Source organism: Lycorma delicatula, chromosome 7 (genome assembly GCF_047948215.1).
Source record: "Lycorma delicatula isolate Av1 chromosome 7, ASM4794821v1, whole genome shotgun sequence".
In the NCBI taxonomy this organism is placed as follows: Eukaryota; Metazoa; Arthropoda; class Insecta; order Hemiptera; family Fulgoridae; genus Lycorma; species Lycorma delicatula.
The window spans coordinates 69,716,164-69,738,535 of NC_134461.1; the positions used below are offsets into that span (position 1 = coordinate 69,716,164).

The 22,372-nt window shown below is 29.1% G+C and overlaps 1 protein-coding gene across 3 annotated transcripts in view; it reads right to left on the minus strand.

Moving 5' to 3' along the window:
* Positions 1 to 22,372, minus strand: part of Cipc (Clock interacting protein circadian) — a 207,368-nt gene that overhangs the window by 133,708 nt on the left and 51,288 nt on the right. For all 3 annotated transcript variants that reach the window (XM_075370817.1, XM_075370816.1, XM_075370819.1), the window contains exon 2: positions 18,395 to 18,492. In XM_075370817.1, the coding sequence (XP_075226932.1) occupies positions 18,395 to 18,488 (94 nt within the window). In that variant the 5' untranslated portion in view covers positions 18,489 to 18,492. The remainder of the gene's footprint in view (positions 1 to 18,394; positions 18,493 to 22,372) is intronic.

The following is a 22,372-nucleotide window of genomic DNA, read 5'->3' on the forward strand; positions in this document are numbered from 1 at the left end:
ATGTAATGTTTGTATTACTAAAAAGAAACAAGGAAGTAATTTAAACATATATGCGATTTACTTTTTCTAACCTACTATTTGATAATGATGATAATTCAATATTTTTATTTTTGTTAAACCTGTTTATCAGTATAAATAATAGTAATCTGTTCAACTTGAGACAGCCATTCCCAAAAATATAATCGCATTAAAATGTAAATAAAATTATCCGTATAATTGTTTTTTTTTTCTTTCATAATGTTTAAATTATGACAAATCAGAATATTGCAAACTCCATTCGTGAAATATAAGAATATTTATATACCCATTTGATTTACAAATAACAAAACTATGAAAATGTCATTACTGCATAATGCCATTAATGAATAATTACCGTATTTATATAATAAATTGAGGTAAAAGAGTAAGCCTTGTTTTTAATCGTATGTTGTTTTTTTAATAATACAAATTCTATCATTCATCAAATAGAAAACAAAAATTTAAATACTTGATTATATCACCTGCAAACATTCAAACAAACAGAAAAAAAATAGAAATTAATATTATATAGCATTAAAAATTAAAGTGTTTTCTAAAATTTATATACGTCACCGTGAAAGACCGATATCTGGCAAATGTCGACATTCACCGTTGAATGTCGACACACATCAAATGGATTGGTGAAAGACCGAAATATTTGCTTATTCGGACCTCCGCCGGTATATATAAACATTCAGCATGCGATGATGGTGAAAACTGAACAAGATATTTTTATAAAAAAATTGAACAAAGGGCAAACCATCTGATCATTTATTTGTATCGTTATTGTTCATCCATGTAGTTAACATATTCTTTATATCCTGATTGTCCCCTTCAAGTTTTTAAAATGCTGCAAATTTGATTAAATCTTTGTATAAATGTGGTAAATTTGATTAATCGCCTTCAATGTTGAAAAATAACAGATGTAATTTGTATATTTAACGTTAATTAGACGAGGTTAGCGAACGAAGCGAGCATAAGATATGTTTCACTTAAATTTAATTAATTTAAATATAAATATATCTCTAATTTAATTAGACGAGGTTAGCGAACGAAGCGAGCGTAAGATGTTTCACTTAAATTTAATTAATTTAAATATAAATATATCTCTAATTTAATTAGACGAGGTTAGCGAACGAAGCGAGCGTAAGATATGTTTCACTTAAATTTAATTAATTTAAATATAAATATATCTCTAATTTAATTAGACGAGGTTAGCGAGCGAAGCAAGCTTTATGTTAGGCTTAAATTTAAACTTCCTTTGTTTACGAGGGTTTCTCGTAACCTATTTACCTTAGAGATTGGTATTGGGTGATTTTTTTAATTTCTAATTGTCGTTTCGACCTCCACCAAAGCTTATTTGTGTTTTTCGACATATATCGGCTAATGTATAATAATATAAGCGAATTTTTCGAAATCTCACGGTTAACATCTATACATAACGAAGTTAGCCACTACGGACATTTTCACACCATTTTGACAGTTCTGCCTTTTGAAAGGTACGGTTAAAAGAATTAATTAATATCATTTATAGAATTATTCACTAAACCTTGGAATGAATTAAAATCATAAACAAAGAAAAGATTTTTTTTGTAATAAAAATGAAAAATAATAAAACTAATTTCTTTTGAAAGTTAAAAATACGAGTATAAATAACTTTGTATTTTTGTTTGGATACCCTGCTATAAATTCACAGAGAAAGAATTTTGTTATTTAAACAAAAAATTGTATAATACACATGGTGTACGAGTAATTTATGATTAGTTTACAATTCCCCGAAGCCTGCTTTTATCTCTCCAATTGTGTTATCTAACTATTACACTATATCTATGCATAACTACAAAGGTTTAACCAGTACTAGGACTAAGCTTTATTGAGCAGGAGACCAGTTTCACTCTCACTGGAGTAAGAACCTGCCTACCAACCAATGATTTGGTATATTACTCAGATATACTACAAAATAATATATCCTACAACTAAAATTTCTGACCAACTAATAATCTTAAGATCAGCCAAGTACAAAATGGAGAGTGATATCCAACAAAAATAAAGAATTCTTAGGTTTAGTTATTACAATAAAGAAATACATTTACCAATATACCTAATTGCTGATTTACCAGTAATTATTGCAACTGAATTACCCAGATATTCCTCCAGGAACTAATTATCATCTATATAATAGTAGGGAAAACTTAGTCAAAATCCAGGAAAAGTTTAATTTTAAAAATATTTCAAATTTTTCATACTTTAATTCTTTTGTTCCGATATATTTTGTTTAAATTCATTTTGCCGATACATCAGAATGTTTTTTTATCAAGCGGTGTGACATTTACAAAACCAATGTTTTCTATGCAATTGTTTAAATACTGTTTATTTTCATTTATTTCCTTAAAATGTTTTGCTTAAATCCGTGGAATTAACATTTAAATTCATACACATCCGACCAGAGGGAAATTCTTATTTGAATTATTTTTTTGGATTTCGAAGTTTTTCATATTTATTTATTTATAAATGATAAATGATTTTGAGTCTTTTTTACTACGGCTCCGAACTTCTTGGGTTCAATATTCATTGCGGAAAAACAACTAATGTTATTTATTTTTTGTATTTTATGATGTGTGGTATTATCTATGTTATAAAATACAGCACTAGCTCTATTTTACACTTATTAATCATTTAATTTTATTGCGAACAATATTGTTCGTAATTATAACAAATTGAAATGCAATGACGTATTGTAAAATATTTTCGATATACCACACTTTAGGCGATCTTGGGTTCTGAATAAAAATCAAAACAGTATTCTGGTACATAAGCGCTTAGTATTTTAATCATAGAATAAAACTATTCGTTATTTGTTTAATTATAACATAATGAGGAAGTTTAATAACAATGAACGAATAGATTTTCAATTTAATTAATAATTTAATTGCTACAATCAGATTTGAAAATGTAAGTAAATGCGGCAGGGTCTTAAAAATTACTTACGTTTTTTAATCAGAGAGGATTGTCCATGTCTAAATTTGAAAAAAAAAAACGTTGCTTCATAAATTTTACATTATGTTAAAAACGTATTATAACAAGGATAAAATTCTAAGTGTTAAAAATACATGCCGGGAATCCAACACAAGAATATATCATTTATAAAGGCCAAATTGCTTACCACTACGAGTGGCAGGTTTATTTATTTAAATATATACAGGCTTAAACTTCTTTTAAAATGTTTTTATAGGGAGTAAAATGAATGTTTGTAATATTTTTTTCTAATATTTCAAATCGAGGTTACTATTAACATATACTGTATAATTATTTTTTTATTAAAATCGATCATATCGTTTTTATGAGGTATACGATATGAACAGATAAACAGTCAGATTAATAGTCAGGAGGGGGGAATCAAGATAACAGGCTTATTTGCATAGGTTTTATATGAAATATGTAAAAATATTATGAAAAAAAAGATATTCTGAGAAACCTTCATTCAATTTAAATTTATTTAGTAGGCCAGCATAGATATAAATATAAAATTAACGGCGACTAAATTGAATGAATTGTAAAATAAAATATTACATTTAATATAAAATTTATGGATTAAAAAGTTCAGTAATCCTAGCAAATTTATCTATTAAAAAAAGAAATCGAAAAGAGATAAACAAAAAATTAATGAAAAGAATTAACAAAATATTAAAAGCTAATAACCAAATGTAAACAAATATTTGTTGCGAAATCTACACAAAATAGATGGGATATTTTTAGAATTCTAATAGCGGAGAAATTATATATACAGTTATAAAAAATAATTACTTCTTAAGAACTAAAATATCCCTATAATTTAAAATATAATTAACTACACAAACTTTCAGGTCGTATAAAAAAAAATACCTATCAAAATTCTGAGATGTAAGAATGTAATAAAAACATACTTGATAAATGGCAACATTAAAGAATAAGAAGAGAGAAAAGTAATTATTTTTAATTTATTGTATCGAAATCATAAAAATAATAATAATAATAATAATGTTGGCGGAAAACATCAGGTATAAGTGAACAATAACTATAATAATCATGTGATCTGATGTAATAAAATGACGTCACAAGCGAACTCCACGTGCAGCCACGTGGACTTCAGTTGCGAAAAACTACTCCGTGGAAGGGAGTACGATAACTATCACTGCGCATGCGTATACAATCGTTTACATTAAAGTGGGGGTAACAGTGAGCTGGTCAGTCCTTATAGAACGCGCACTGAGGTCACGCGTATTGTGTGTGGGATGCCCATCTATTAAAAATTACGATCGATGTTGTTGCTCGTTTTATTAAATGATAACAATATTACTTTCAATAATAACTTAATGTTATATGAATTAAAATTACAAAATATATAAAGCTAGGAGGAAATTAAATTAATTATTCCTAAAAACTTCGTAACAAATTATAATTGATAAAGGGCTCTTACATTTTATTTAAAAACACAACCAACATAAAAAACATTAAGACACAACAACAAGACAAAACAACACTTGCGAGGTGTAAAGGGCCCCGATATTAAAATTTGAGATGAGGTTCTCAAAAAGACCATGAAATTAAAAATACAACTTATCAATACCATTTCTTTCTTCTACCTGTCTCGTTTATAGTTTGTTTAAGCACCCTCGGGGGTGACAAGAACCGCCGTGAAGCAGTATATTAGTCGCGCCAGGACGCCGTGGCAGTTCCTTATAATCAGGCTACAGGCATCCATTGCGCTTACCCATAGCCTCGCGCCCTCAGTTTACCCTTGAGGGTCCCCCATGCCATCATTGGACACACCTCGACTCACTGCTCTTGAATGCAGACGAGCCAGGATGGCCTAGGCAAGAGTAGTAGGCCATCACTTGTAGTGATGGCCTCCCATCACTACAAGTGCCACGCTTCGAGACTCCCATATACATAAAGAATTCCACTTAGAGATTCTTAAACGCAGCTTTAAAAATTTTTCAATTTCTACAGACTTCTATAAAGTTCACTGGCGTGTAAAAATGCAACTATCTTTTCTTCATTTCCATTATCCAGATCAGCAGTAATGTCACTTCTTAGACAGAACCTCTTTCAGAGGTCCTCATATATTGTACACTCTTCTATTAGATGCTTAATTGTAAGTGTTTTATTGCAAACACCGCACATTGGTCTCTCTTCGCCGGTTAACAAATATGAATTTGTTAATCGCGTGTGACCGATTCTAAGTCTTATATTCCCTGTTATATCATATTTTATGAATTCATCTTTTCGATCAACAGAAAATCCGCTTGATGAAAATAAATAAATTCCCTTTCCAAAAATGTAGAAGATGTATTTTTTTTATTACACAGATCTTCGAATGTTGGAAGATTAGGTATCAGTTTTATAAGAGTTAATAAAATACCATAAAATAAAATAAAAGCTATAGAATGAAATTTACCTTCGTCAAAGCAGCTTACTTATTTAATCATTAAACTAAGTTCTTTCAGGTTATTCTCATTTATAACCTTATTTCTTTTCTTTAGAACCAGCTACACAGGACCTTCGAATTAATGGAAGACCATTGCTTATTATATTTTGCGGATAGGCGATTAAAATTCCATTTGGTTTGCCGATTTTACTTACACAAGTGGCAAGATTCCTTTATGAACTTTTTTAAAAATAACTTGACTCATATATTATTGTTAAAGACGATCGAGTAAAATTAATATTTTGTCACAGAATTACTAATTATAATTCTATTTCCAAGTAAATATAACATTTAATCCATTAATTAATTTTAAGTCCTCTTACATTACATTTAATGTAAAAAAAAATTCCGAAAACGTTTAACGTTAATTGTGTATATAATTACTTCATAAACCACAATACTGTTTATGCGAGGCGATATTGTTGAACTTTTTAAAGTTTACCATGTACAAAAAATGACAAATTTTATTAACTAAAACCATACAAAATAAATATTTTCCTTGGATAAAAAAAAAATTTGTTATATAGCTAAATCAATTAAATCTTCTGATAAGTATAATCATAATAAAAATCGTAAAACAATATGTTTGAGTTACTGAAAATAAAAGAAAACGTAGAATTTTTTTAAAATCAATAACTGTAGTTGTTCTGTTATTTTCAAGCTGTAAATGAAAGACAGGAATAGTAAATATGATGAATGGCATGTGACATCTGTAGGGGAAGATTTTTATAACAAAGAGAATAAAAAATCGTTAAAAAGGGTGAGTTCGCAGTTAGAACTCCCTAAAGCAATACAACATGTCATATCACTTAAAGAAATTTTTTACGTACTGATATTCATTATTTACGCTGTATGAAAATAAAAAAAACGACAACAGATGTTGAAAACGTCTGGTTTACTCAACAAAATCTTTTTCTTTAAACATACGTCATAAAAAAAAAAACTAGTATTCTGTTTTCAGTAGAAGATAATTATCTAGAACACATTATAAATATAACATTATTAATTAACACACAAATCAAACACTAAATGGATAAATTTTTTGTCCAATTTTTGGGATTTCATTAATATGTGGCCATCTTTAAGTAAGAATAGTTAGAAAATAGAAATTAGAAATATTCTGCATGGTTCGATCTAGATATATTATCTTGGAAATCTTCGTTTTTGTAACAACAACCACTTTCAAGATAACAGATTTAACTTATTTCATTCCTTATTACTTACATAAATAATAACATTTTTAAAAATAACATAGAAACCACAAAAATTTGTTAAATAGGACAAATTCAATTCAAAAAAACCTTTTTGAATTTTAGAATATCGAGCTCCTACTCAAAACAACCAACTTAGTAATATTTCATTTGGCGCCGACATTAAAAATCTGAAGAAGTTTTGTAAAAATCTTTTTTTTGGCATCGTATTGTTGATTCAATTAAGAATGTGGATTTCTTTAAATTGATTAGATTTTTGTTTTTTATAGGTTTACTTTAAATATTTTTATATACGAGGCGCGGTTCAAAAGTAAGGGCCGATCGTTAACAAAATAATTGAAAAAAAGAAAAAATTATCAATTGTTTCAAATACTTGCATATTTACTTCTTTTTTCTACATAATCACCGTTTCGTTCCAAATACTTTTGATATTGTGAAACAAGCTTCTTCAAACTCACTGATAAAATTCCGACTGGCTCCCCTAACCCCAATATTGCTCCCAAAGTATTTTTGTTTTGGGTCACTTGCACTACTACTATGCCTAGGAAGACATAAAAAAATCGGTTAAAAAATGTGCAGTAAACAAAAAGATATTTTTTTTTAATTCTGGAGAAGGGGAATTAAAAGAAAATAAAAAAACAAAAAAACAATAAATAACAGTATGCATGTACTGAAATTAACATAAAGTGGGTTTATATTGGCAAAATTTTGACATACGTACTTACAAACATTACCCCCCCCCCCAGTTTTATTTTTGGGGTCCCTGGATCATGAAACGTTGAGAAATGAAAAAAACCCATACCAAATTTTTTGATTGATTACCATAATTTCCTTATTGCAGTGTAGCTCTAGCTAGAGCTATGATGCCAGGAGGTAAAGAAACGGAACAACTAAGTGATGACCATAACTACAGATTAATCCACATTAGGCGAATGAAAGTAGCCTGATACAAATATATTAAATAAAAAAATTGGCAAAAAATAAGCAGGCACTTATTTAGCATCGTTTTTGTTCTTTTGTCTTTTATGGATCAAGCTAAATATTCCTGGATACAATAATCTTATAATTTATTCGGATTTATTTCACTTGGTCAAGTAATTAAGACACATGTATTCAATATATGCAGTTCTAGGATATTCTTAAACATTTTTTATTAATATTCTAAACAGAAAACGTTTAAGTTATACGTTTACTGACTGCATCATTTTTCCGTGCAGTATATTTAATTTTTACGTTTATATAGATTAATAATTTGGATAATGATTTTAAAAATTAAAATTAGGTTAATAGTAGAAAACATTTTTCAAATGGTGGTAATATGTGAACACAAACCAATCGTTAGATTAATTTAAATCCTATAAAAAAAAAGGTGACAAAACAGTTGTAGGACTTGCCCGTCACGCGGCTTTTCCTGATGCACGGCTTACACACATACACACAAACTTAATTAAAAATATTTATTTTTAAATAATTCTGTTTAAATATATTTTTTTCGTTTATTTAATTCAATAATTTTAACTAAAACGAGAATGCGTACCGTATTTTATTCGCGCGGGTGTGGGAGTATTGACCCACCGGGTTGGTCTAGTGCTGAACTCGTAATCGCAAATCAACTGATTTCGAAGTCGAGAGTTATAAAGTTCAAATCCAAGTAAAGGTAGTTACATTTATACGGCTTTGAATACCAAATCGTGGATACCATTGTTCTTTGGTGATCGGGCTCAATTAAGCACACATCTCAGAAATGGTCGACATGAGACTATACAAGACTACACTTCATTTATATTCATACATATCATCCTCATTCATCCTCTGAAGTAATACCTTACGGTGGTTCTGGAGGCTAAACAGGAAAAGAGAGAGAGAGAGAGGTGTGGTGATACTAGCGATCACTTTAAATACTTTTTTGTACTTCAAATATTATTCATTTATTTAATTCTACCGCTCACCTGTGACGTTACAACATACCAGACGATTACAGCAGCTGTACGATAGTGCTAAGCTACCACTCCTTGTGGTGAGAGGGGTACTAATAACGTTGTACACCCACTTAGCCACTAGTTTATTTACAGGATTTTTTTGGGGTGGGGGTGCGATTTTGCAAAACATTTTTTGGGAAATATTATATTTGAATTGTTAACAAATCTGTCTAAGAAAAATATGACCTTAATAGGTAAAATCTCGATATACTGAGGGTTACCTTGCTCTACAGCCTCACCCCTTTGACCTTTTAAGTTAAAAATTTAATAGCATTAATGCCCCAGGTATATAGAAGTAATGTGACCAAATTTGGTCAAAATCGGTCGAGTAGTTCTGGAGATATAAGGTGATTTAGAGTGCGACACCATACACACATACGAACATCCGGAAAACTTTCATCCGGTTTTTCCGTTTTTTTGGGTTCCTTAGGTGTCAAAACGTAAAGATCTGGTGAAAAACGCATATGCCCAAATTGGACCGATTACAATCCCTTCTGAAGTTCTAGCTTTGCTATAGCGCTTGATGGGAAAGTAAACATTTAATAGAAGTTTTTCTAAACAACCAATTTATTATAGGATAAAAGTTTCCAAATAACTTAAAAGTAAAATCCCGAAAAGTGACCACAGCAAAAACTTTAGAAAGGAAATGGGGATTCCCTTGGTACTGATAAACAAAAGAAAGGTTTTTAAAATTAAAAATAATAATATGATTATTACTTTATATTTAAAAAATTTTTATAGATTTTTAAATAAAGGTCGTAAATAAGTTCTTGTAATAATTGCAGGACAAATTTTTTAATCAGAATTTCAAAATTAGTTTATTTTTTTAATTTTTGCGATTTTCATTTATGTGGACTTTTTTACTTGTTCGAAATCCCCGCATAAATTATGGGACTACTCTCTTTATGATCTCTCATTATTATCCAGGTAAAATAAAAAACCTCTTTTTATAATGCAAGGTCATAAGTTATTTAAGATGTTTAACTAAAGAAAAAAACCTCACGCGCTACTACCATAAGCAGTCATTTCTCACTTAGTAACGTAATATGTGTGTTGGTGTGCCATAAGTACTATTTTTTTAATAGATTATCTAAAAAGAAAGGGAAACACAAGGTTACCAAAGGTGAGTAGGTTTAAATATCAACATAAAAAAACAAACAAAACACTTGAACAGTGTTACTAGGTTAATGATACAAAAAACCGATAAAAATCTCGTACTAATTTATATATGTGTAGTACAGAGTGAGCAACATAAAACCGAACCCACAACGTAACCTCTGCAGAATCGGTAGGTTATGTTGGAATGAAATTTTATGAATGATACGAATAAATTAAATAAGAAAAACATATAAAGTAATTTAAATGTCACATATATTTACCTTATTGTTAAAGAATATGTTCAAAATTACCACCCTGGGCATCGATGCCTTTTTGTGCTCGACTGGTCATATTGAGAGTCGTCTGATGCAAAACGTTGTTGTCAATTGCGTTGATTTCTCGTTGAATGTTGACTTTCAGTTATCAATATTGCGGGGATTAGATGCATAAACTTTCTCCTTTAACCAGCCCCAACGGAAAAAATCGCAAGTATCTGTCCACCAACAATGTTTCCGAGACGCCAGTTGCAACAATCAAGACGTTTCGGTTTGATTGAACGTTTCGGTTGATATAACGCGGTATGGTTTCAATTTTAATTCATAAAGAATTTTACGCAACGATGCTTATTTAACACTAGATTGTTGGGATAATTTGCGTAGTGATTTTTTTTGACTAGTGGTAATTCTCCTTTCAATATCGGCAATTGCCTGTGGAGTTCCAATGGAAGGTTGCCTATTTCGTTTTGGATTTGAAACCGAACCTGTTGTACGCCATTTTTTAATTAAATCATGTTTGCTACTCTTCGCTGAGATATAGGCATTCGGAAATTTTTCTATGAATATTTGATGTGATTCTTCAAACGATCCAGAACGAATATAAGCCTCAACTGTAGCTATCCTCTCCTGGATTGAATAAGACATTTTACACAAACACAACTGCACTCACAATACTGCAATGCAACAAAACGTTTACTACAGTGACACGTAACGAGCTGACAAACGGCAGCAACAATCAGCAGTAACATATACATCCACTAGTCACATTAGTTGTGTGAGAGTCTTTCATAAATAGTGTTGGGTAGCGGTTTCATTATGGGTTCGGTTTTAAGTTGCTCACTCTGTATAATACATTTGTTAAAAATTTATTAATAAAATATCAAAATCCGGTCTACAAAACACAAGCCCTCTATAAGAATTAATACTGTAAAACATCTGTACTTGAGAAAACTTTGAAAGTCAGTACAATATCAAAATTTGAATGCTACAATCATATATTTATGAATTACAGACTCTGATTTTGCTCTAAAAAAATGATTTTGTTTTTTACTTCCTTGTACGAAGTAAATGAAGTACTGTGATCGGGAAAAATTTCGGTTTTCAGATTTCAACGTTATATCCATTTTGACCATCCCTCAATCCATTTTGACTAGGTTCGGTGTAATATCTGTACGTATGTATCACGCATAACTCAAAAACTATTAGCTGTAGTATGTTGAAATTTTGGATTCAGGATTATTGTAACATCTGTTTGTGCACCCCCTCTTTTGATTGCAATCGACTGAACCAAAAGTGTCCAAAAAAAGCCCAAAATTCAAATTTGTTTGGATTTTGGACTTTTTCTTAACTGCACTAATAAGCGCTTTTCAATGATATATTATAAGTAGTACTTATTTTCATTGGTTCCAGAGTTATAGCCGAATTAAATCTTAATTAATGAAATATTTGGATATTTCAAAGGGAAGGCACATCGGTTCGAATCAGTCTTCATACTTTTTTTTTAATTTAAATATATTGATTTATTAATAATTATTAACCTCTGATGTAAAAAAAAATTACGATAAATAATAATTCAATAATAACAATAAAACAAATTATGAAAAAATATCAGAAGTTATTAATGAAATAAAATTTTATGAAGATTTCATTTTTTTTTAAATGTATATATGTAATTTAATAAGCGTACAAGGAAGTCATGTGGTTTCACATCAGAATTTTTTTCTTAGATTTTTCCCTCTTAGATAGATACAATTGCAATATCACACCATACCTAAAAATGATTTTTTTTTTTTAATTACAGATTGGACTACGAATTATATTGTATTTAATTTTCTGACATTTTGGTTTTCAGCAATTGAATGGATTATACAAATGTGCATTTTTCCTCATAGAAAAGATGAGATTGATCTGCTGCTTTACATATGGCTGTGACGTATGTATATCATCTAAAATATAAGAGAAACCGGTTGAAAAATGATTTTCAATATGTAATCAGTTCTTATGATGAGCTTAGTTAAGATATTACTTGTAAGGTAGAACATATGACAGTATTTTGTATTTTAGTGAACCTTGCCGATTTGTAGTAGCATGCTTTGTTTGATAAAAAAGGAACTGGGAGATCAAAGCACTTCTGACTCTGACATGTATGTAGCATAAAAGAATATTTTCTTCTTAATGATTTAGTCATTGTCATGCTTCATATCAGCTAATCCATAACAATTTGGTTATGACAGCTAACATTCATATTACCAATAATTGTGAAATTACGTCATAAAAAGCTAATGAAAATAATAAATTTAATTTGTAAAAGATTCTAATTTTATAATATTTACAAAATTTTAATTTTTTATTCTTATCAATAAAAAAAGGGGAAAATACTGATATTTATATAATAAAAATACATTAATTTCAACTAAATAGAAAAAGTTACATCCGCAGTTCAATTTATAAATATAGAAAACCTAAAAATAAGAATTGGTTTGAAACAAGTAAAAAATAGATTATCAGAAAAATTTGATTTATGAGAAGATCGACTTATAAAAGTTTGACTGTAGCTAAATCTATTATATAATACGAAATAAACGTTTAAAAATTTTGGAAGATTTTTTTTTTTATTTGTATGTTATATCTATTGTAATATATATTACGTAACAATAAGATTTTTACGTTACTGACCAAAGATTTTTTTTAAATTTTTTTATAATGGTGTTAAGTAATAAGATATATGTATATGTGTGTTCGTGTGGACTTGTGTGTATGAAATGTATGCTTAAATATGTGTGTATATGAATCAAAAACCACTTGACACGTGCGTATACTGATTGCATCGAATTACACAATGTGAAAGGAAGTTTTTCATTCATGAAGGGTAATTTTATACAATTTTGAAATTTACTATGCACCGATACATCCTCATTCCTTTTACATATTTTCCTCCTCGACAATAACGTACTGGTATTATAATTTAAAAGCTGTCAATATTCCCTTTACGTAGACCTATACGAAAATTGTAATAAATTTCTACGACAACAGCGCATTGTAATTGGATAATGGGACATCTATTTTGATTTAAATAGCATAGCGATGTATGTGTAACAATAAATAACAATTTCATACAATTTAGCATGCTTTACCCTATTAATAACTAGAGACGTATAACAGTAAATTATGATTTATGTAAAAATTATTGTTAACAATTTAATATGTACAGTATTTTAAACCATTATGGTGCAGAATAATAATCATATATCGTCATGCAAAACTGCGTAATAATACTTGCATCTCTGGACAAGTAAACAGATATTATAAAGCCGTCTTGTCTTATAATAGTAACTCCTCCTTCTGACTGACGAAATAAGGTCGACATCAAAGGCAAATTAACAAAAGCATAATTTTTTTATACAGAAAAGAAGTCTACCAGTAACAAGAAAATATATTAAAAAATAATTTTTAGATAAACACAACTATTAGTGAGAAAAAATATCAAAAAATATTAAACTGGAAAAAGTACACAGTTTTAATGAAAGGTTATTGAAAATTAAATAACCTGATTAAATCCAAAATAAATAAGTCTTTTTTTAAAATAAATCATCAGAAATATACTGTAATAAAAGATTGAAAAAAATCAATAATTAATGAAAAATACCCGAAAACATTTAGGATTTAATTAATTAATTAAATTAACTAAAAGGAAATACGATTACATGCTATGAAGAAAAACAAGGATTAGAATAAATGAAGGTAGTTAATTGAGGAAATAGGATGTAGTAGATACATCAAGATTAAAAGATTAGCAGAGAACAGAAAGGATTTTAGAAATGCATCAAACCTTTCAAATCACTTATTAAAAAAAAATTAAGTTTCTAATTTAATACAGATGCTGTTTTTAAAATTATTTTTACTGTTATTATTTTTTTACTAATTTTTTTTATTTTTTCCAGTGAATCATACTTAAAAGTGTTTTAATGCTTAACGTCTACATTAAAAAAAAAAAAAACTAAGACAATAGACAGCTAAATAAATAGCACTAAGCCTTATCGAAATAATATTATATCATACCACTTATAAGCACGCTGCTTGCGCGTATACAAAAAAACTAAACACAGTTGTAGGACTTTCTCGTCACGCGACTAAAGTCGCGTTCCAGAAAATTCCTACACTGTAGCTTGTTTTTCGTGCACGGCTTACACACACAACATAATTTAAAATATTTATCATTTTATTTAAATATATTTTTTCGTTTATTTAATTCAATGATTCTAAATAAAGCGCGCGCGCATTTAATTCATGCGGGTGTACCGATACTAGCGACGATGGTCAGCACTAACTAAACTAATGTAATTTCACAATTTACGTAGAACAAATTTCTCTTGTACGGTCGACAGACTGGTGTAGCCACGAGGCTTAACTCACCACGTACCGAGTCAAACGGGCGATCGAGTTCGATACCCAGCCAGACCGAGTTACGTTTTAACACATTACATATTATTCATTTATATTTAATTCTACCGCTTACCTGTGACGTCACAACATAGCAGACGACTACAAAAGCTGTACGTCAGTGCTACCAACCTTTGAAATATTAACTAAATTAAATTAAATAAATAATATTTAAAGTGTAAAAAACAGTTTGATTGGCAACCCTGTGGAATTTCAAATTTCCCGGTCCAAGATGATAAAAAGTGAATTTTCTACCAGGAAAAAGGGAAATTCAAATATGGGGGACTGCGACACTAGCGTTCGTTGTAGTGACAGGGCGTACTACTGTCGTAGTACGTCCACTTAACCACTAGTTTAGAGCATTTTTTTGAGGTGGAGTTCGATTTTGCAAAAAACTTCTTCGCAAATATTGTTATTTTTAATCAACAAATGCGCCTAAGAAAAATATAACCTTAATTAAGCGAAATCTTGAGATACTAAGGATAACCTTGCTTTACATCATCACCCCCTTGACCTTTTATGTTGAAAATTTAATTGCATCAACGCCTCGTATATATAGAAGTGATTTGTCCACGTATGGTCAAAATCAATCTAGTAGTTCTGGAAATATAAAGTGATTTAGAGGCCAACATCGATCACACACACCTACTTACGAACATTAATAACCAGAAAATTTCCATCCGGTTTTTTGGGTTCCTTAGGTGTCAAAAGGTAACGATTCGGTGAAAACCCGATTTTACACAAATTTGACCGATTACAATACTTTCTCTTTTAGAGCTACAGCTCTTCTATAGCGGTGTCTGGACGGGAAATTAGAATTTGTAACAATATTTTCCTCATATAGAATAATCAGTCATTTGTACCATGTGGCCATGTAATAAGTTACATATCAACACTTGTTCCGTCATAAGAACGTACATACAGATAAATATTTATATATGGAAATGATAGAAATTTTAGTACAGTCGGTTTGTATATGTAGAAGAAAAAAAAAAAATATATATATACATAAAAAAACATTGTCATAAATAGTTTCCATAGAGAATGCTAATTTTGTGCAGGAATGCACTGGTGGAAGAACGCCGTTCGGTAGTGGTTTTTAGGAGAATTAAAAATCTGTCCTGTCCTTTCACATAAAATTTGTTTTAACTTAGAATCTGGTCTATGTTTTCTTTTAAACATTTGTATTCACTATTATCATATTTCTTAACGAAAAATATTATTACTTCCTTAAGTTGTATACGACGAATTCGTGTAATCAATGTTCATGTATTAAATATTTTTGTGGATATATAACTGTTTAGTTTGATTCCTAACCCTCTCTTCATTATTATTTTTATTGATGTTATTAAAAAATTATGAGCCGATAAAATATGAAACCTAAATCATAAAAATCAGACCTTACGAAAATTCCCCTTGATCTTGGATATCCGTAGAAACGGCGAAAAAATAAGTGGTTAAAAATCTAATTCACGAAAAAAAAGTTAAACATTTGACACGAAAAAGATAATTTTTGCTTCTTATCATTATAAACATCATAATTAATTTGCATTTTTCATAAAATTGTCATGTAGTCAACCCACAAAATTGTCATGTAGTCAGGTAGGAACATATTCTTACGGTCTCCTATAGTACAAAATCAAACGTTCCGGTACTTTTTCTTAATTGTTTTCCACTGTTTACATTAAATAAATGTTGACCATAAATCTTAAATAAAATATTTCTAACATTCAAATATTATTATTTTTCATATTTTAAAATAAAATATTTTTTACGAATATTAAAAAAGTCCTTTTTCAAAAAATATACACACACACATAAAATAGATTGTCCATATTAAGAATAAGAAATTGGAAAATTTATATGCATAATTCATTAAAAATATCAAATTTGAATCAGAAAAAAACACAATTTACAAAAAAATAAAAAATAAACAGCGTTAACAGGAATATAAAAATACAACCCTTTCTGTTTCATTAAATTAAAAAAGAAAATTAAAAAAATAATAATACATAAAATATATTACGGTATTTAAAATGAGATACCTCCTACCAAAATTCGATTTAGACTTGGTGTAAATTATACATCATTCTTATAATAGTAAACGACCACCTACCTCGAACACTCATTCAAATATATCTATCTATAGCCAATACTAAAAATAGAATTTTAAACAGTATTACAATGCACCGTATTTTAAAACTATTAGAATTCTTGCTTTGTTTTGCAATAATTTTCAAAACAATAAATGTGCATGATTTGCAAGCGTGTTCCATTTTAGTAAAACGTAATATAAGTAATAATAAAATTAATAAAAAATGAAGTTATTAGATTGTATAAATAAATATGTTTCCTAAACAATTTAAAAACCATATTTAAAGGTATTCAATTTTTTTTTACTGTTGCATAACATTCCATTTAGGAAATTTAAAGCTGGTTATCCTAAAAAATATTTTACGTTGATTTTCATAAATATCGAAATAATAGCAAAGCAAACATAAATCATTTTTTTTTTTTCAGTTTAAATCGCTTCATTTTGACACCGTGGCTATCAATTAATATTAGTCAAGGGGGACAAAAGACTGCTTCTCAATTGAAAAGTATTCTTGACGCGTTTCATTTTTACCGATGAATTTGAGGCTTAATAAATAAATCTACCATAAATGAGTAAAAACAAATCGATGAAAAATTTTATTTTATTTCATCAAGGAAATGTTTCTAAAAAAAAAAGATTACGTAATGAAGAATTTCTCATTGTAACTCCCAAATTTTGTCGTTTTGCACCTTTGGTTTTACATATATATATATTTTTTGTTTTTTTGTTTTTGAAGAGTTTCATCTTGCTTGCTTCCCTGATTTCTTCATTCGCTCACTACTAGCCTTCTTCTGTTCGTCAGTTCACTTTAAACCCTTCGCACGTACCTGTTTTTGTTCTTTAAATTGCTTCTAATTATCTATATTTTTCCTGAAAACATCCCACCTGTTAGTTATCTCTTCTTCCAGGATGGAAGGATATTGTAATTTCTATCATATTTTATTCGATTTTTCAGGCCAAAAAATATAAAAAATCACTAATGTTGCCCCTTAATTAACGTCCTAAAAATTTCAGTACGACCTCATTTTACCGGGATAGCTGAAATCCGAGCGAAATTTTTCACTAGCCGTAACTCGCAAACAAAGCATTTTTAGGACGTATGTTTATATGAACTTTTTTCATTATTTTTACGAGTAGAATAGGTTATGAAAGTCCCGGGAGAACTTTGCGATACATTCTGTGTGTGTGTATATACACGAGTATATATATACACAAACAGTTTGTATAAGGAAACTACAATTTAAGTGAATGGTATTTTCGTACTCCATATCTCAAAAAGTAAAGAAAATTCATTTTCACCCCCACTCACATTATGCGATCGAAAATAATACCGTACTTCGCTTCGAAATCGGTAAAAAAAAACCAAATAAATAAATTGTTTTTATTTTAACATAACATTTCTTTACAATTGACTGTAAACCGAGAATTACATTTCAGCAGTTGTTTTTCTCGGTCTCAACAGTGCCGTTAAGTGAACTCGAATGACCGTTATTAAAGTTAACGTTTTGTGAAAAAGGTTAGAAGACAGACGGAGACAATAGATTATGAACCCCGGTATAAGAAGGGACATGTAATTTAATTTTATTTGAGAGATAACGAGGCATCTAGCCTCTTATTGGATCCGAGTTCCTTTGTTTTCTCTTTCGTTTATATATTGCTATAATTTTAGTATCGAACAGACTTTTTTTATGATATTTTCTTTTCAGAAAGTTCAACAAACTTAATAAAAATAATTATATACAGTTAACAGATTATTATATATATATATATATATATATATATATATATATATATATAACAATATTACTTACCGGAAGCAGTTTTTAATGCAAGTAAATGTGCTTCTAATTGAAAAGGAACTCGCCGGTCTTCCCCAGGTTCAGCAATACAAACTGTAGGAGCCATTATACTGTAAATAAAAATAAATAAATAAATAATTAATAATAATAAATATTAGATTCATATTATTTTAATGCAATATATCCATTTTATAAACAAACTTCAAAAAAATCTCAATTATTCTAAATCGTAGGACTAATATTGTAAATGATTTTAATTGCCTAAAAAATAATATAGAATAAACTAAAGTATGGTTCAAACTAAAAACAGTAGTTTATAAATAAAATCACATTTTCTAGTTGAAAGGCATTGTAATTTTTTTTTGTGGCTTAATAAAAAAAATTAACTAATATTTTCAATCTCTGTAAACATTTTTTCATATTTATTTGTGAATATGTAAGTATGAAATTAAAAATAATAGCTAGTCTATTTCATTCTCCCAAAATAAAACTACTGATCAGATCTATGTAATAAAGTGTTAGGAATTATCAAAATATAGTGTCTGACAAAGATAATAATCGAAATCTATTTTATTCAAAAGATGAAAAATATGATTTTAAAGGTTCAAAAAAACTCGAATACTTCTTTTTTATTTTTTTAGCTTGAAGTTTGCGTCTGGGAATATGGAATCTAAATTTTGCAGCGTATGAAAAATACCAAACCTGACTAGTTCGGACCCCGGGACCTACCGAATGAAAAGGCTGAGATGGAGATCGGGCAGTGGGTTATCAATTTTGAAAAACAATAAATAATATTTCAACAATTTTATCTATAATTATTCTTTAAACGTACATGTTTTGTTTTTTAACAAAACTAGGTTTGTAAGATTTCAAAGTAAATAAATAAGATAAAATATATATATATATAGAAGCATACAAAATTAGAATGATATTGATTACGTGATATATATGACATGGCATGTCATGACTTAAAGATGATACACACGTGTAAGCATTAGTCCACGTGTTTGATGCCCTTATTTTAGTTTGCAGTTGTGTAATGTGGTCAGACCAAAATTTATCGAGTTTAGTAAAACGACAAGTGGTATGTGTGTTTGTGATTGTGAGCATGTGGTGCGTTCTATGACATCAGACTTGGCACACATCATTAATGATACTAATTTAATTTTTAAAATGACATTCCTCCACCTTTAAACGAGATTAATTTAACAAGAAATTTTATCACAAAAACTTATAATAAAGATAATATGTAATAATGCATATCAAATAATTTACTAATATGAAATCACGTTTCATTGCTAAATATATTTTTATTTAAATAAATTAAAAACAATATGTGTTTACAAAGACAGAGAATTCAATTGCAACTCGGTAATTCTCATACGTTCGCATAGTAGCCCAGCAGTAAAATTCAAATTTTCTTAATTTCAGACTTTTCCTAGAAACTTAAAAAAGCTGACAACAACAGAGTAGTAATACTGTCCTAGCATTGATTATTTATTTTTACATGCTGGAAAAATACTGATACATGAAAATAAACCAAAAAAAAATATTTAAAAATTTCATAAAATTAATATTTTTAAACTTTCATCGGCTCCTCCATCCCCAATATTGCCCTAAAAGTACTTTTTGTTTGGGTGACTTATACTACTTCTATCCCTAGGAAGACATAAAAAAACCCGGTTAAAAAATATGCAATAATTAAAAAAAAAGCTTTTTTCGAATTTTGGGGCAATTTTTTTAGATAAGCATGCACGCTTGTTCTGAGCTTAAATATAGAATGTGGTTATGTCTGCAAACTTTTTAAAAAATTGACTCTAGAAAGCTATCTATCCCAGCTCCTCCTCCTAAAGATATTGACCCTAAAGTTTTACCAACAAATCCCCCCCCCCCATTCATATAATGATCCTCTGTACTGAATTTCATCAAAATCGAGTTACATAGTCAAAACTTATTAAGTCTCAAACACGCCAACATACGTATATACGTACAAACAATACCCTTTCACTTATTTTGGGGAATGGGTCTCTGGGTCATAAAACCCCTATTACGGGTGTAAATGTTTTCAGGTTCGGTAGTAGTACAGTCTCGACCTTTTCGATCAAGCTTTTATTTTCATGTAGGCACTATATGTGTGTTAACGTGTTTGAAGCTTAATAACTTTTGAATGGATTCTCTCTAACATACAGAGAAAACTGAGCTTATAACACCAAAAAATAAACAATATTCATTATCTTCAAAGATATCTTTTTTATTAATTTGTTTATTTAACACATTAATTACGCAAGAAACAAATAGGAGACGTATGCAAAACTAAGTACTTAGTAACAAATTCAGGTAAATTTAACTTAATTGGAAGTATATTAAAGAGAAATGTCTTCTATAGGACAACATGGAACAAGAATTGATCTATTAAAACAAAACATACATTCAGAAACTAAATGATAAATGACTCTGTGACGAAAAATAAGTAATCGAGATAAAATAATATTATTTCGATACGGAAGTTTCGAATAGCTCAAAATTGATAGAATTTTGAATCTACGTCTAGACAAACTTAAGAGGATATATATATAGGTACAAAGTGATTCAGGAAGCATATAAAAAATTTTCAGGACATGTTCTACTGATGAGAATAAAAAAACAAGTTCATATAAACATCGATTCGGAAATGCTTCGTTAGAGAATGACGACTAGCGAAAGATTTCGCCCTGATTTTTACGCCTTTGGTAAAATTAAGCCAGACTGTAATTCTTACTCACCGGGTTGGTCTAGTGGTGAACGCGTCTTCGCAAATCAGCTGATTTCGAAGTCGAGAGTTCCAACGTTCAAATTCTAGTAAAGGGAGTTACTTTTATACGGATTTTAATACTAGATCGTGGATATCGGTGTTCTTTGGTGGTTGGGTTTCAATTAACCACACATCTCAGAAATGTTCGACCTGAGACTGTACAAGACTAGACTCATTCACTCACACTCATACATATCATCCTCATTCATCCTCTGAAGTAATACCTGACGGTGATTCCCGGAGGCTACAGGAAAAATAACAGGAAAAAAGACTGTAATTCTTGGGATCCAAATTAAGGGGTAAATTCTGTGATATTATATGAAATCTGATCTAAAATACACGTTCCAGAAATTTAATTTTAGTAGTTTTCGAGAAATCTGGGATAAAGACAAAAGATTGGCGTCGAAAACTCACTATTTTACGTTTGATGTAGAATATCTTTATTAAATGGATAATAAACACAATCTTTTAAAAAAACTTGTAGATAATCTGATTCTGAGTAAAATGGTATGAATAAAGTCTACCAAGAATTTCGAATTTTAATGAAAACAAAATGTATTCGATTTCAATTAGGCATTAAACTAAACAAAATTTTCAATATTACATAACAAAAAAATTAAATATTTTTGAAAAATAGCAAATACAAACACAAACAATTAAATAGACTTTTGAAAATGTTCTCCATCGCAGTGGATACAGCACTGCCAGAAGAATTATGTTTTTGCTGACTTTCTGAATTTCAAGAGTTGTTTTGTGATAGTTAAATATACTTCTAAATGAATTGTAGCAGTAGTATAATTAGCGAACAAAATCTTAATAAAAAGAATTCAACGTTATCTTGAATTCTGTTAAAATTTTTAAGCTGGATTAGGAGAAAAAAACTATATATACGTATGTATTTTTTTTTTACTTGATAAATCACTATCAATTATTGAAAAAAAAATTATAGCTTAGATTATGGTGTTCAATCATCGATACTATCCAGCTGGATTAAATCAGAATAAAAAATCTAGAGCGTTATAAAAATTTCTAAAAGAAAACCAGAACCCTAATCTCTGTATAGAGTACTGAAAGAAATTAGGCTAAATTTAAATCATTATCATTCGGTTTTCTGCTTTCAGTTCTTGAGAACCAATTAAGAAATTCAAATAAAAGATATGATTTCATTTTACCCGTACAAGTAGTACATTTTGTTTAAC